General features: G+C 42.4%; 1 protein-coding gene across 5 annotated transcripts in view; it reads right to left on the bottom strand.

The window, feature by feature from the left end:
* Nucleotides 1-15,665, bottom strand: part of ZBTB24 (zinc finger and BTB domain containing 24) — a 28,054-nt gene that overhangs the window by 4,072 nt on the left and 8,317 nt on the right. The window contains exon 6 of one of the 5 annotated variants that reach the window (XM_037159050.2): nt 8,054-8,142. The exons of the other annotated variants lie outside the window; for them this stretch is intronic. Within the exon in view, the coding sequence (XP_037014945.2) occupies nt 8,108-8,142 (35 nt within the window). The 3' untranslated portion in view covers nt 8,054-8,107. Of the gene's footprint in view, nt 1-8,053; nt 8,143-15,665 lie in introns of those variants that run through there. 5 annotated transcript variants of the gene reach the window in all.

The following is a 15,665-nucleotide window of genomic DNA, read 5'->3' as shown; positions in this document are numbered from 1 at the left end:
TCTTCCCCTTAAACTTAAAAAACTGAAACGAGATAAGCGACTATCCACTGGAGACACAGAACACACCACGTCCACTCCTGTACCCTCTGCCCTTGGGTAACTTACACTCTCACACCTTAACTGCCTGGTTAGGCAGCCTCTTGACCTTTGTAAGGACACTTGTGCACTAGGGTGACTTTTGTATTATTTGCATTTATATCTACCTTCCACGTGTATCCCAGCATGAGTCACTCACCTGAAGCCTCTGCTCAAATGTTATTTGACCAGGAGGCTTGTCACCACCTAAAGCACTACCCACCCCCAACACTCCTAGTAAACTTCCCCGAGTTAGTTTTCCCATAATACCACCCTGTTGTTTATTATCTATTCCCTCCCATTTTTACGTAGGGTAATTTATGGGCATGTTCACTCCTAGCACGCCACTCTGGAAATTCTTGTTGAATGAATTAATTTCACAGGACGGGGATTAAGACACATAAGATGTGACTGCTCCAGACCCTGCTAAGAGTTAATAAGCTTCGACAGCGTTTGTTCAGCAGTAGTTTGTACACTGACATACAGTGACAGGCTGTCATACACCCCACGGAAAAAATAATGCAGGCAAGGGCACCGTTAGTTTAAAAAGGAGAAGAAGTAAAATTCAATTTAACTAGATAATGGCAAGGGAGGAGTAAAATCTGAAGTGGAGGATGGTCAGGTGGCTGCCCTTTCACAGTGACTGAAGTCCCCTGTAGACAGAGGACACTTGTGACAACTTGGATGAGTCTGCATCTTTGCATCGTAACTCTTACCACTCCAAAGGTTAAAACCGGGCCACTTCCAGGGTGACTTGGCTGGTGGGGGCATCGTCCCACACACCAAAATGTTACGGGTTCAGTCTCCGGTCAGGGTACCTACTTAGTTGTGGGTTTGATCCCTGGTCGGGCACTTATGGGAGGCAACTAATTGATGTTTGTTTCTCTCTCCTCCCTCTCCCTTTAAAATCAATAAATATATCCTTGTGTGAGAATTAAAAAAACCACACAACAAAACAAAACAGGCTATCGCTCCTATCTAACTTTTCATAGCCTTCCAAATCAGACCTGGCACCTGCTCCGCCCTCAGTTCCTTTTCTCCTTCTCCACATTCAGAGACTGACGACCTGCTCTGTGTGCTCGTCATTCAATTCTGTCCAGACTTACAACATCTCACACAGTCGTTCTGCTGGCAAATGTTGAAAATAATGGAAGTTCTTTCCAGGAACACCCTTCAGGTGGCGCTCTTTGAAGGAGTGAGCTGGACAGTAAGACAAATTTTTCTAGCCAAGGGGAATCTGAGGCAAGTTTTCCTGTTTTTCCAGTTTATGATCTGTACCAGAGCCGCACGGCTCTGCTGCCTTCAGGTGAGCGACCTACTATTCATCGTTAGGTTTATTCAGTTCTAAGCAACAGCAGACCACCAAACAGAAAAAAGACATGATCACTGCTTCAAAGAGAATATACAGTCTATCTGAGGAGATAAGAGACAAGTAGTAATCAAGTGACATGGACTATCTGAGACCAAACATTCGAACGAGCAGTATCAGTAATACTGAGCGCAGACAAGACGAACGATGTAGAGGAGGATCTGGCTGGAGTGGAAAGAAGCCTGGGGTCTAGTTCAGGGACAAGGATGAACAGCAAGACCAAAAGGCAGTGCCGACAACGACCACATGGTGTGGACGAGGAAGGATGAGGACTCACTCTGAGGCATGGTAGAGCTAAAAGGTGAAGCCAGGCCACAAAGAGCCAGACATTCTTGGCAAAGGGCCTACTGGAGGTTTTTAGCAGAACAACATGACAAAAACACTAAGAAAAAAAACATGGGAATCGTGGGGAGGGTGGGCCGGAGGCAGCAGCACCTCGCAGGAATTCCTGTAACAGTCTAGACACGAAGTGCTGAGGCCTGGAACAGGAAGGGCAGACGGAGAGAAAGAAAAACTGGTGAAGCGATAAGCCTTGCGTGGCAGTGGAGCTGGAAGGAAGTTGGTTGTGGGATTAGATGACAGTGATGGAAGGGTAGAGCAGAGGAGGGAGGGCGACGCTAAAGCATCTACCCAGAGGGAGGCCCGCAGAGATAGTCCAGAGTTTCCTTCCGGGAGGACTGTCTTCTCAGCAGTATCCACCACTCACCCCACCCCACCCCACCCCCGAGGACGTGTACTCCCATCCCAGCCCGATGGTACCAACCATGCAGGGCTCTTTGGGTGTCACAGCTTACTTCCCACCACCACTAGTTCAAACCTGGACACCACTGTTGCGTAACAGCAGCACCAGCCAGGCCCAAAGGTCAGTCACATGACATCTCCAGTTCACTGTGTCCACACCCAACTGGCAATCCAGTTTCACACATTCTAACTCCGAAAGAAAACAGTTGTTTTTCTTTATTGATCACCCGCATTCGGTGTAAAAAAGACTCAAATAATATTGAAAAGGAAAAGCAGGTAGCCTTTCCCATAATGGGAGGTATCACCAGAAATAACTTTATGACCCATCTAGAGGGTGGGGCAACTTCTAGTTACTGAACATCTGCTCTTCTTATTGCCCGGCACAAGACCCTCCTCGCCTCTGAAGCCCCGAGGCTCTTCCCACATCCCTAGCTCAGAATGTCATTATTGCCTCATTTCCTCCTTCTGTCTCTGACTCTCTCCTGTTATGTGGGGACTCCACAGGTACAAAGGTGACTAACTTGGTCATCATCTCTTTTGACCTGTCTCACGCCTATTTGATGGTTAGACCAGCCAAAAGAACCTGGGCTGGTAGAGGACGGTTTCCTTCCCCACAGTTGGCGCTGTGGGCAGGACACCTTGCTGGCTGGGCACTGCTTACCCTGAAGCTGCTGCAGTGGGAAGATCCTGGGACCCCAGCACGAGCTGGCAAAAGGCACAGATTCCTGTCACGTCAGACCCCCAGATCTCTACCTGCAGAGTGGTGAGAGTCCTTTTCTTCCTTTTGTAATGCTAGCAGAAAATATTTCTGGAACTAGACCCTTGGGCTCAGTGACTGACTCTTGGTTATTTGGTATGGCACTCTTGGTTTTTACTGATCCTTTCTGCTGAAAGATGGTCAGTATTTAATCTGCTATGTCATGTCTTGTTCCATGTTTTGAGAGCTTGGTCTTGACCTCCTCTTTGGTTCTGGTCATCCAGAAGATGAACTTACTGGCATGCACTTGGCAGCCAAATGGCCTGGGGATTCCTGGCAGCTGTATCTCGGTTTCTCTGTCATCTTACCAGCTCTCAGGAATTTCATGAGGCGTCCAACTTCACAAGGGACGTTAGTCACCTTAATCTTTGTAGCTTGACTGCCAAATGGGCTTCTTACTTAGAATACTCTGGGAGTGAACCTTCTGAATCTTGTGAGGGCTGAGTTAGTTTTACACTGTTGTGTGGCCCTTGGTTAAGCCATAAAAAGGCTTACAAAAATTTAAGCAAGCTTTTATCATATCAGCTATTTTATTGGTATCCATGGAAAGACCAAATTTTAAAAGTGAATACAAAGAAATATAACACCTAGCCTAAGAACTCTCTTAATAGAGCTCCCACCCTTTGCAAGGGCACGGATGGAACTGGAGAGCATTATGCTAAGTGAAATAAGCCAGGCTGCAAGAGACAAATACCATATGATCTCATCTACAAGTGGAACCTAATCAACAAAACAAGTGAGCAAAATAGAACCAGAGACATTGAAATAAAAACTGACAGTAACCAGAGGGGAGGAGGAAGGGGGTAATGGGGGGGGAGGGAGGGGAAGGGTTATCAAAAAACATGTATAAAGGATCCACGGACAAAGCCAAAGGGGTGGGAGGTGGGGATGGGTGGGGTGCAGGGTAGTAGTGGGAAGAAGATGGAGACAACTGTACTTAATAAAATTTTTAAAAGTTTAACAATTAAAAAAAAACTTCCTTAAGGAAAGAGAAACCATTGAATTTCTAGTCTCAGCTTCTCCTCATGGGTCTTACAGATGCAGATAAAAACATTACCTTAATTAACAAGAGAGTGGGGAGAGGCCAAGGGAAGAGTCCTGGGACTCTTCCCTACATAGTAGAAAATTTTAAAGGATCATTTAAAAATAGATAAATAAAACAAATATTGAGAGGTAAAACAGAGAAAAAACAGTGGAGAGTCACAGGACTAGTCTTAGCAGGGTGGAAATCTTTAGATGATTACTTAAAAAAAACAAACTATGATAAACATGAAAATGGACATTGATGGAGTTAAAACAAATGCTTTAACACAGCACCACCGAAGGCTGGGTGGGCTGTTGGGCCCCCAACACCAATGGGCCCGACTTCTCTATTCACCCCATTTTGAAAAGTTTTAAAAAGCTGGAAGACAGAAATTATAATGAGAAATCTGACCAGCAATCCTTGAGAGCAGGTACTTGGTTAATCACGTACCTCTTGATAGGGACCCAAAGTCTTTTTACACAAATTAGGTAATATGGTCAGGGGACAAAAAAGAGAAATTTTTAGAACTCCTTGATATGAGAACTATGGTACCAAAACCCTTTGGTGAAATAATACAGAAATATAAGGGTTGATAAACTTATGAAAACTGGAATGTTCACCCAGGCTTCACATTAAAAAAGCATGTCAACTTTACCTGACTGTTTCATGGGGATGGGTGTTATGTCTGCTGTCACCACTCCCCCACCCAGTGCTGTAAAACCAAAACCTAGTGATAAAGTCCTAATGGAGGCTACAGGCAGGCAGGCACGTAAGAGCTGATGGAGTTAAAGTAAAAGTTTATAGGAGAACTGGTATATATTCAACAGACCCTACGTGAAGTGACTGCATCTCTTTTGCCAGACTGTATTTCGAGGGTGGATGTTGTGTCTTATTAGGAAACATCCCCCTGCCTAATATAAAACAGAAGGCATGTAAACCCATCCCTCAAGCAGTAAGAAAAAAGACAGCAAAATCTTGTTAAAGACAACCTAAAAATTAAAAAAAAATTTTTTTATCTTCTCCTGAGGTCTTTTCATTACTTTGAGAGAAACAGAGAGAGATGAGCACTGATGTGAGAAACACTGATTGGTTGCCTTCTCGTATGTGGCCTGACTGGGGATCAAACCCACCACCTTTTGATCTACTGGGTGATGCTCCCGCCCACTGAGCCACACTAGGAGGGGCCAACCTAAAGATTTTGTGTCCTAAGAACCTGGGACGGTGACTGTCAGGCTGGAAGCTCCAAAATATAACCAGACACAATGTGGGTTGAACTCTATTTATGGCCAGGGTCCTACAAAATTGCTGCCAGCCCCAAAAGAAATTATAACCTAAAATTAAAATTATAAGGAATGTTTTAATTAGATCATTTAAAAATTTCAGGCGTACAATTTATGGTACCCTTAAAGGCAAGGACTTCGAATCAAATAAATAGAATAATATACCTATGTTTAACTGGTATGCAACAGCCAACATTTAAGGCTTCAAAAATATTAAAAAGCTTCATTAAAAGATTTGCTGTAGAAGATTTAATAGGCTAATGAGAAATTAAAACTATAAGAGGTATCTGAAATAAAGGACTGCAAGACTGATGTTACCCCTTACAAGTGACTATTCTTGGGTATCTTTTACTCCTCGGTGTAAGGCCAATATGAGAAGGATTTAGAGAATTTTTTAAAATATATTTTATTGATTATGCCATTATAGTTGTCCCATTTCCCCCCCTTTACTCCCCTCCACCCTGGACACCCCTCCCCCCCACCATTCCCCCCTTTAGTTCATGTACATGTGTCACAAGTTCTTTAGTTTCTACATTTCCCACACTATTCTTGTCCTCCCCCCTATTTTCTACCTACCATCTATGCTACTTATTCTCTGTACCTTCTCCCCTTCTCCTTTTCCCACTCCCCTGTTGCTAACCCTCCATGAGATCTTCATTTCTATGTTTCCGCTCCTGTTTTAGGTGTCCACTTAGTTTGCTTTTGTTTTAGGTGTGGTTGTTAATAACTGTGAGTTTGCTGTCCTTTCACTGTTCATATTTTTTATCTTCTTTTTCTTAAATAAGTCCCTTTAACATTTTGTATAATAAGGGCTTGGTGATGATGAACTCCTTCAACTTGACCTTATCTGAGAAGCACTTTATCTGTCCTTCCATTCTAAGTGAAAGCTTTGCTGGATAGAGCAATCTTGGTTGTAGGTCTTTGGATCTCATGAGTTGGAATACTTCTTTCCAGCCCCGACTTGCCTGTAAGGTCTCTTTTGAGAAATCAGCTGACAGTCTGATGGGAACTCCTTTGTAAGTGACTATCCCCTTATCTCTTGCTGCTTCTAGGATTCTCTCCTTCATTTTAATCTTGGCTAATGTAATTATGATATGCCTTGGTGTGTTCCTTCTTGGGTCCACCTTCTTTGGGACTCTTTGAGCTTCCTGAACTTCCTGGAAGTCTATTTTCTTTGCCAGATTGGGGAAGTTCTCCTTTATTATTTGTTCAAATAAGTTTTCCACTTGTTGCTCTTCCTCTTCCCCTTCTGGTACCCCTATAATTTGGATGTTGGAGCGTTTACAGATGTCCTGGAGGTTCCTAAGCCTCTCCTCATGTTTTTGAATTCTTGTTTCTTCCTTCTTTTCTGGTGGGATGTTTCTTTCTCCCTTCTGGTCCACTCCATTGATCTGAGTCCCGGTTTCTTTTCCATCACTATTGGTTCCCTATGCATTTTGCTTAATTTCACTTAATGTAGCCTTCATTTTTTTCATCTAATTTGTGACTAAAATCAACCCGTTCTGTGAGCATCCTAATCACCAGTGTTTTGAATTGTGCATCTGACAGGTTGGCTATCTCCTGGTTGCTTAGAAGTACTGACTCTGGGGCTTTGAGCTGTTCTTCTGCTTGAGCCATCTTTTGGTCTGTTCGCGCCTGTTACGTATGAGGGGCGGAGCCTAGGTGTTCACCAGGGTGGGGCAACCTAGTGGCTGGGTTGTGACACTGGATGTGGGAGCAGTGTCAGAGAGGGAGCAATAGTGCTGTTCCTCTCTCTCTTGGATTTGGTCCCCTCTGCCACTTCCTACAAGCAAATTGGGCCCTTCTGGTGCTGGTTCCCAGGTAGGTGGGCTTGTGTACATTCTAGGACCCTGTGGGTCTCTCCAGTGAATTCTCCTGTGAGGCTGGGCACCTCAACCCCTGAAAGTTTTTCCAATTGGTCCTTTTAGGCTTTATTTCTCATCGCTGGGGCCCTGGGTTGCTTGGTCTGTCTCACTGCCCCCTTTTAAACCTGCCTGGTTTATCTGTGTGCAAATGTGTGTCCACAGTCAGCCAGCCTCCTTGAGAGCCTTACAGTGTTTTTGTCCTGTGCCCACCTGGGTCCACTAACCACCGCCTTTTCCTGCCGGGACTCCTCTCCATCAGCCACCGACTCCCCCTCTCTTACTGGTCTGGATGAATGGTTCGTTGTTGTTGAACCTTGGTACAGTTCAATGTTCTGTCTGTTTTGGTTGTGTGAGGAGGTTCAGTGTTTCCACCTACGCCTCCATCTTGGCCAGAAGTCCCATAATTAGAGAATTTCTGAAACCCAAGAAAGGCCCTCAAAAGTTTTTTTTTTAATTTAATTTATTTATCTTTAGAGAGGAAGGGAAGGAGAGAAGGAGAGAAATGTCGATGTATGGTTGCTTCTCGTGAGTCCCCTTCTGGGAACTGGCCTGCAACCCAGGCGTGTGCCCTAACAGAATCGAACCGTGATCATGTGGTTCGCAGGCCCGCGCTCAATCCACTGAGCTACACCAGCAAGGGCTTCAAAAGTTTTTATAGGGTGGTGAACACATAATACAATAAACAGATGATGTATTATACACCTGAAACCTACAATTTTATTAACAAATGTCACCCCAATAAATTAAATTACAAAAAAAGCTTTTTAAAATAGATTATCTCCTGAGTCCAGTGAGAGAGAAATAAAATTTCACACTGTCCTTTCCTTCCTTCCCAAATCCAGACCAAACAGCTACTGATCCTTTCTCCCAGGGGTAACTGCTGCCGGCGTCCTATGGGCTGGGTTTGTCTTCCACCTGCTTGGGACATGTGGGCTGTCCGAAGGAAAGGCTCTGGAAGGTAATAATCTCCGCACCCTCTTGATTTCATGGAATATTTTAATACTGCCAGAAATAGTTATTGCTTGTACCAGCTGAAATATGACATGTGAAAGGATTTAATAATCATGATTAGAAATAAAATGATGTACTCTGAGGGTAAGAAGCAAATCAGAGATGATGCAGCTGGATTGGAAGCTAACCTATTATGTCACTGTGATGTTCTTTGGGAATTGAAAGCAACTGTCCTTATTTTACAATCTTTGCAAGACCAGAAATGAAGCACTACAGGAAGTTCAAAGCCCACCCATTTTTATCATCCTCAGTTCCTAAGAGTGAAGAAAATAATGAAAAAGTTAAAAAAAAATACAAATGACTATAGAGGTACCCTTGCCCCAATTCTAGCCTATAACCTCCATAAGATTGTCTTCTCCACATATTTTAATAAGAAATCTTTAGTTTATCTGAGTTGGTAAACTTATGACAAGTCTGACTAAAAATTTAAAACAAAGCCTAGGTCTGTTTGCATCTGTATATGTTCATGTATGTTGAGTAGCATTTTCTATTTCCACACTGTATTGCTAATTTGTAAAAGAGCTCTATTTAATTTGGCTTAACAAGCAAGTGCTTATATTAAAAATTCTCAAAATATAAGAAAAATTAACCCAAATGCTTTTTAGGATCATATGATGATGTGAGAAAATGTTTGATATAAAAGGTGGTTTGAGTTTGATTAAAACTGGTATGTCTTTAGAGTTTTTAGAATTAAATTTAAAACTTTTATTTTACCTGGTTTATATTTAAAAAGTTCATGTTATCTCTGTAACAAAATCTGTCAGTAGGAAACATAGCTTGGGATAATTCAGTTTGATGTCTCATAGTTTTCATGGGAATCAAAACATAATTTGTAAGGACTAATAAACTAATACATAAAAGTAAGTAAAATAAGGTGTTTAAGTGAAACTATCAATAATTACATGTGTTATACTTATAGGTTCTTAAAAAGTTTCTCAGAATCCTCTGGTAACTTGAAATCTTAGAGTTTTACTAAGTTAAATAACACACATTTATTGAATATCTAGATCATTTTCAAGTAAGATTAAATACTGAATCATTAATTGTCAATTTACTTTGAATAGTAATAAGTCAATCTACTTTGAATCCTTGTAACAGAAAAATTAAAAGATCAACTTGGATCTGTTTATATGTTTTGCTTTGTTGAGGAAGCAAATGTTTCTAAATATTACGAAATATATTTGCCAGTAAAAGTACCTATGTTTCTAGAGGTTATGAAATACAGTCATAAGTTTGCCGATCTAAAAAATGCTAATTGATTACCTTTTAGCTGTCATTAAAAATGAAGGTTTCTGATGGTTAAGAATTTTTTTTTCAATTACAGTTTACATTCAACATTATTTTGATTTAATTTCAGGAGTATAGCATAGTGATTAGACAATCATATAAGGGTTAAGAATTATAATTAAGCCCTGGCTGGTATAGCTCAATGGATTGAGCGCGGGCCTACGAACCAGACGATCATGGTTCGATTCCCAGTCAGGGCATATGCCTGGGTTGCAGGCCAGTTCCCAGCAGGGGATCATGAGAGGCAATCATACATTGATATTTCTCTCCCTCTCTCCTTCCCTTCTCCTCTAAAGATAAATAAAATCTTTTTAAAAAGATGATTAAAAAAAGAATTCTAATTAATATGAGAGAAAGTTAGTATGTACTTTCAGTAAAGGAAGGTATATGGTATGAAAATGCATTTTTGAAAAAATTAAAAGAAAATGGTTTGTCCTAAAGTAAGTTATTTCTGAATAAGAGGAGACATACTAAATTGGACAAGAAAAGTTGCAGATTTGTGAAAAAGAATTTTGAAAAAGAAAAATTTATATATGGTTAAGCTGAATAAGATCAGAATAAATTTAAGTAAATGAGTTTTAGTATCAAAAGCAAGCTCTGCAAAATTAAGAGTTTCGTATGCTCTCTCATTCTCTTGTGTGTCTCTCTCTCAAAAGGAAAAAGTACTATTGGTCAGCTCAAGAGATTGTGAAAAGCATTCTGCTTAGAAAGCAAATATTCTGTGTTTTATCAAATTAATTTCCTGTTTTGCTTTGGCTGGTATGGCTCAGTGGACTGAGCACCAGCCTGAGAACCGAAAGGTCACTGGTTCCACTCCCGGTCAGGGCACATGCCGGGGTTGTGGGCCATGTCCCACAGGAGTGTGCAAGAGGAAACTGATCAATGTATCTCTGTCTCATCGATGCTCTTTCTCCCTCCTTTCCCCCTCTCTACAAATAAATAAAATCTTAAAAATAATTTTCTGTTCTGCGTCATTTTAATCAGGTCTTTGATTACTCAGGAAAACTGAATCTTCTCAATAGTGAGAGCTCGCTCCTGTATTTGGAATGCTCTAGCTGACTGGGCGTTCAATGGCAGCAGCAACAACAAAATTTATAAAGATTGTGAACCTGTATATAAAGACTGTGGTCTGCTTCTGTAAAAATAACTCCTCAGTTCCATATTTTTGCCATGGCAACTGTCCACTCCTAATTGGAGAAACTAAGATGGCTGAACAATGGCTACAAATTGAACAAACAGTTGAGGCTATGGGAAACCCAAGACGGCTGCCTGGTTCTTCTGAGCTTCCTGGCAAACCCCACTTTTGGTTTTTGCATTCTGCCCTCCACCACAGTACGTAAGCTGAACTTCATTCAACTGACAGTATGGGCTCAGTATGTTCTTGTTGTACGTGTGTTTTCCAGATGGATGGAAGCCGTCCCTTTCTGTAAGGCTGACCCCTCACAGTGGCAAGGAAACTGTGTTTTCCCATAGTCTCTAGTGACTGAGGTACCCACTTCATTGAGAAAATCACATGAGCCTTGATGAAGGCCTTGCAAACTTCTTGGAATTGCCACCGACCCTACTGCCCTCAATCATCAATCAGGTAAGGCTGGGAAAACTTATGCAAAAACTTGATTAAAACAGAACAAGTTTTATTTACATGGGACTGAATAAACTGATGAGGATTCTATGATTTTATGACATTTTGCCTGAAATATTGCTGATTTTAAAAATCTTTTGTTTTCCAGATATAAAGAAACTTGATTGTCTTAAACTACCTAAGACAGCAAGTTGGTAAGTTACACTGAAACATTTATCTTTTTCTTCCTACTTGATCCTTCCAAAATTCAGAAGCTCTCAGTGAGCAATCTTACTTTCGCTGCATTATTGCTATTTGTGTAGGTTCTATATGGATCTGCTCTCCTTGTAAGAGGACACAATTGGAAACATTGGTTATATTACCAAGGCTTTGACTAGAATGTCATATTTGAGACAGGTACACAGACTCAGATATTATCAGACAGCTTTATGGAATTAAGATTAACTAATGGAAGCCAATAAAACCCTTGGAAATATAGGCTCAGTGAGCAAAGAAGGTCACTTCCTGGCAGGTACAGGAATCTCAGGATATTTTGGGGACCCTGAAAAGAGAGGAACTAACCCAAATCTATATACATAGGCATTGCAGGCAACAATCTATATAACCTGTATATAGGCATTGCAGGCAACATCAGACAGAAAGTCCTCACCTCACCTTGGCTTTTCTAGCTCCTAGAGACCTTTTGAAGTTCAGTCTGAAAATTCCCTATAAAAAATTCCAGAAAAGGCCCTGGCTGGTGTAGCTCAGTGGATTGAGCGCGGGCCTGCAAACCAGACAATCGCGGTTCGATTCCCAGTCAGGGCACATGCCTGGGTTGCAAGCCGGTTCCCTGCAGGCCAGTTCCCAGCAGGGGATGCATGAAAGGCAACCATACATTGATGTTTCTCTCCCTCTCTCTTTCCCTTCCCCTCTAAAGATAAATAAATAAAATCTTTTAAAAAAAAAGTAACTTAAAAAAAAATTCCAGAAAAGTAGATTTAAAAGAGCGTTTAGGTTAATTTCCATTTTTGCTGTTCTTATGTAACAAGCAAAGCTTACTGAAACTAGACTTGTTTTACAAATTAGTCAATTTGGCTATTGATGGAAAAAGTGGAAGTGGGGGTAGTTGCTGATTTTGCAGAGAAAGGTTGTGTTTCAGCCCTGGCTGGTGTGGCTCAGTGGACTGAGCACCAGCCCATGAGCTGGTTTGATTCCTGGTCATGGCACATGCTTTGGGTTGCAGGCCAGGTCCCCAGTTAGGGGCCTGAGAGAGGCAACCGACTGATGTTTCTCTCACACGTCACTGTTTTTCTCCCTTTTTTTCTCCCTCCCTTCCTCATTCTCTGAAAATAAATAAAATAAAACATTGTGCTTCAGTAATATATCTTTGTGGATATCAAATTCTAGTGCTGTTCATTGTCATTTGAGGTTTTGTTCCTACCTGTAAATTGGATTGAATCCTGAATTCTTCTACTTTTGTCTAATATCTGGCTATGACTCTCCAAGCTAACATTCCAAATTTTTCTCCAACATTTCTGACTTGGAATCATTAAGAACTAAAACTACCTCCCCCCTACACACATTAAGCTAAAGTGGGACGACTTGATACAAACTTTAGAGAAATCACCACAATGGTTACAGAAAGATTACCAGCGACATCCAAACTGCAGACCAGGAGAATCCAGCACACTGTCCCCACCTGCCTCCATTCCATCTGAGGATGCTTCAAACCAGACACCTAGAAATCTTCTCAACTGGCTGCCACTGGAACTCAGAAACCAGGATTACAGTCTGCTCCAGGCATTAAGCATTATTTTCTTTTCGTTTCCACAGACGTGCCTTATTAAATTCCTGACTGCCTGCACCACAGGCCTAACTTTGGAAGCCCACCTGCACCACCATCTCCTGAAATGAGATACAACTGTTTAACTGAACGGACCTATTTTTGAGCCCCAGACAGGTTTGCTGAGATACGGAACAATCTATCAACACAACATCTGGAATGTGAAACTTCCCGGGAGGTGTCAGAGGTGGGACCCAATGACTCAGAACAGGCCTCCCCAGAGCGTGCCACTTGGCATAGGAATTATTTGGGGCAGAAAGCAGTGCAGACCTGCAGGCTCATGACTTTTATCTCTCCCTTGAAGAATTTATATTTGGGGCCTTGCCCATAACAAGGGTTATTGCCAGATAACTTTTTATAACCTATCTATAGGGCAAAGCAAACCTCTAATTACTGAACTCTGCTCTTATTTCGTCATCCTGTGAATGGCTTCCTCCTTTCTGAAAACCTTTCTGAAAAACTCCCCTCATTCCTTGGCTCAGGATGCCATGTAAATCTCATTTTAACTCTGTCTCCGACTCTCACCTATATGTGGGGTCCCTGTATGTACATACGTAATTCAACTGGGTTTTTTTCCTCTTGTCAACCTGTCTCACATCTATTAGCTCACACCAGCTGAAAGAACCTGGAAGCGCAGAGGAGCTCCTTCCTCCCCCAGACTGTCCAGTGCATGCTGCTCTGCAAGTCAAAGCCGCACCACCGCTGTCAACGGCTGTGCTGCACCTCACTGCGTGTCCTGCCCAAACTTTACCTAACTAATCCCGTACTGATGGACACTGATGTAGTTGCTAAGCATGTGACATTATAAACAATCCTGCTCATGATGAATATCCTTACGCAAACATCTTTTCACAATTGGGTAGTTTACATTTTGATACACATTGCCAAAGATCTTTCCAGAAAGTTTCTCAAGCTATATTCCCAGCAACAGAACATAAAAGTTCTCCATTTCCTTACATATTTGCCAACCTAGTGGACAACAAGAAGTGCACATTTCTTTTTTTCAATAATTAACGTAGTTAACACCATTTAATACACATACTGGACTTTCCTATGTCTCCTTTTGTGACACACCTTTCATATGTCTGGCCCAGTTTTCCACTGGGGTATTCATATTTTCCTGTTGTGGATATCAACACTTCGTCATGTTCACATTGACTGTTTTTTTCCAGACAAAACTCTGAAATATATCTTTTCTTTTCACTCCCTTGACCCAAATGCCTGCATCTTTCTCCACCAAAGAGCCTGCTAACTGGTCCACCCGCAGGACCCTCTCTCTCTGTCCAGCCTCAGGGGGTTGCCCGAATTCTTTTCAATATGCCAATCACAACATGCCTCCCCTCTGCTCAAATATCTCCCCGCACACACTTCACCCAAGTCTGCCCCCCGTCAGCAATTTTTCTTTTTTTCTTTGTTGTTTGCGTAAGTTCTTTTCTTCTCACTTTTTGCCTTGGCTTTGGGCGGGTTCTTGGGGGGGTTAGTGTGGGCTTCTAGACATAAATGGGGTGGGGGTTGGGGGGGTTTTGTTTGGGGGGGAATGTGAAAGGTAGGTTAGTTAACCTGGTAATTTTCTCCAAAAACGAGCTTTGAAGAAGGTTTGGGGGGGTTGGGGGGGGTTTGGGTGGGGGGGGGGTGTCTCAGTGGTGGTTGGTGTTTGGGTTTTGGTGGTTCCCAGTCGTTTCATTGGCTTGGCTTGCTCAGTCCCTGACAGCCTGACTAGCTCCAGGTAGGGGGACAAGATCTGAATGTAAGAGCCTGAGCTGTGGCGACCTCACAGGTGCTGCCTACCTGCCCAGTGCCTGCCTCCGTTTCAAAACGCATCCATCTTCCTCACTGAAGATGTTCTCTTAGGAAAAAAGCATTTATTTATCTCTGACTTCTTGGGTTCGGCATAGGATGTCTAACCCAGAAAGAGTTTTGCACTTCAAGAGCTAAGAGATGACAGTCACCGTTTTCCAACCGAGTGTGCCCTGCACTGTTGTAGTCGGTGCCTCCTGCTCTGGCCCTCACAGCAGAGGTGAGCCGGCTCCACCAGGCAGGCTCTCCCCAGACTTTCCCCTCTGCCCGGGGCGCAGCCATGTGGCACGCCAACTCTTCCCACAATACTGTGCACCTGTGTGTATTTTCTGTGCTACAGCAGGTGGGTCGTAATCCTGCCCTCGAAGAGCCCGATGTTTTTTTTTTTTAAAGGTTTTATTTATCCTCAGAGGGGAAGGGAAGGAGAGAGGGAGAGAAATATCAATGTATGGTTGTCTCTCATGCGTCCCCTGCTGGGAACTGGCCTGCAACCCAGGTATGTGCCCTGACTGGGAATCGAACCGAGATCCTCTAGTTTGCAGGCCCACTCAGTCCACTGAGCTACACCAGCCAGGGCTGAAGAGCCCAGTGTTTTGATGGGTTTGAATTTTTTTTTTTAATTGTGCTCTTTGGAAGGAAGTAGCCTACATTTAAAGATTGAGGAGTTATGATCTACCTCCATGAGAGTGGAATATCTTTTGGGGGGGTTTTGTTTCATTTTATTTTTCTCAAGTTTTGCTGTTAAATTTCTTTACTTTACATTTTTTTAATTGTATATTTTCCAGGTAGGTTTGATTTCTTACTTGTAAGTCATAACAAACCAGTTCACACAGCCCTTCTGGTGTCCTTTTTCACCCATCATATATCTTCCACTTCCCTCTTCTGCCTCTTTTAAAGGAGAGAGTGGAGAAGAGTTTGCTAGGATTATGAACAGAGGGCTTCTATTCCTCTTTATCCCCCATTTCAAGGTGATGTATCAAAAAGACCAGAGGCCTCACTAACACCTTACACGTAGAAGACAAAACCAAGAAGTGTCCCATTTCTGGCACTCCTCA

Source organism: Artibeus jamaicensis, unplaced genomic scaffold, assembly GCF_021234435.1.
Source record: "Artibeus jamaicensis isolate MK-2021 breed Jamaican fruit bat unplaced genomic scaffold, CSHL_Jam_final contig_387, whole genome shotgun sequence".
In the NCBI taxonomy this organism is placed as follows: Eukaryota; Metazoa; Chordata; class Mammalia; order Chiroptera; family Phyllostomidae; genus Artibeus; species Artibeus jamaicensis.
The sequence above is the reverse complement of the archived record's forward strand: the minus strand, read 5'-3'. Positions and strand labels throughout refer to the sequence as shown.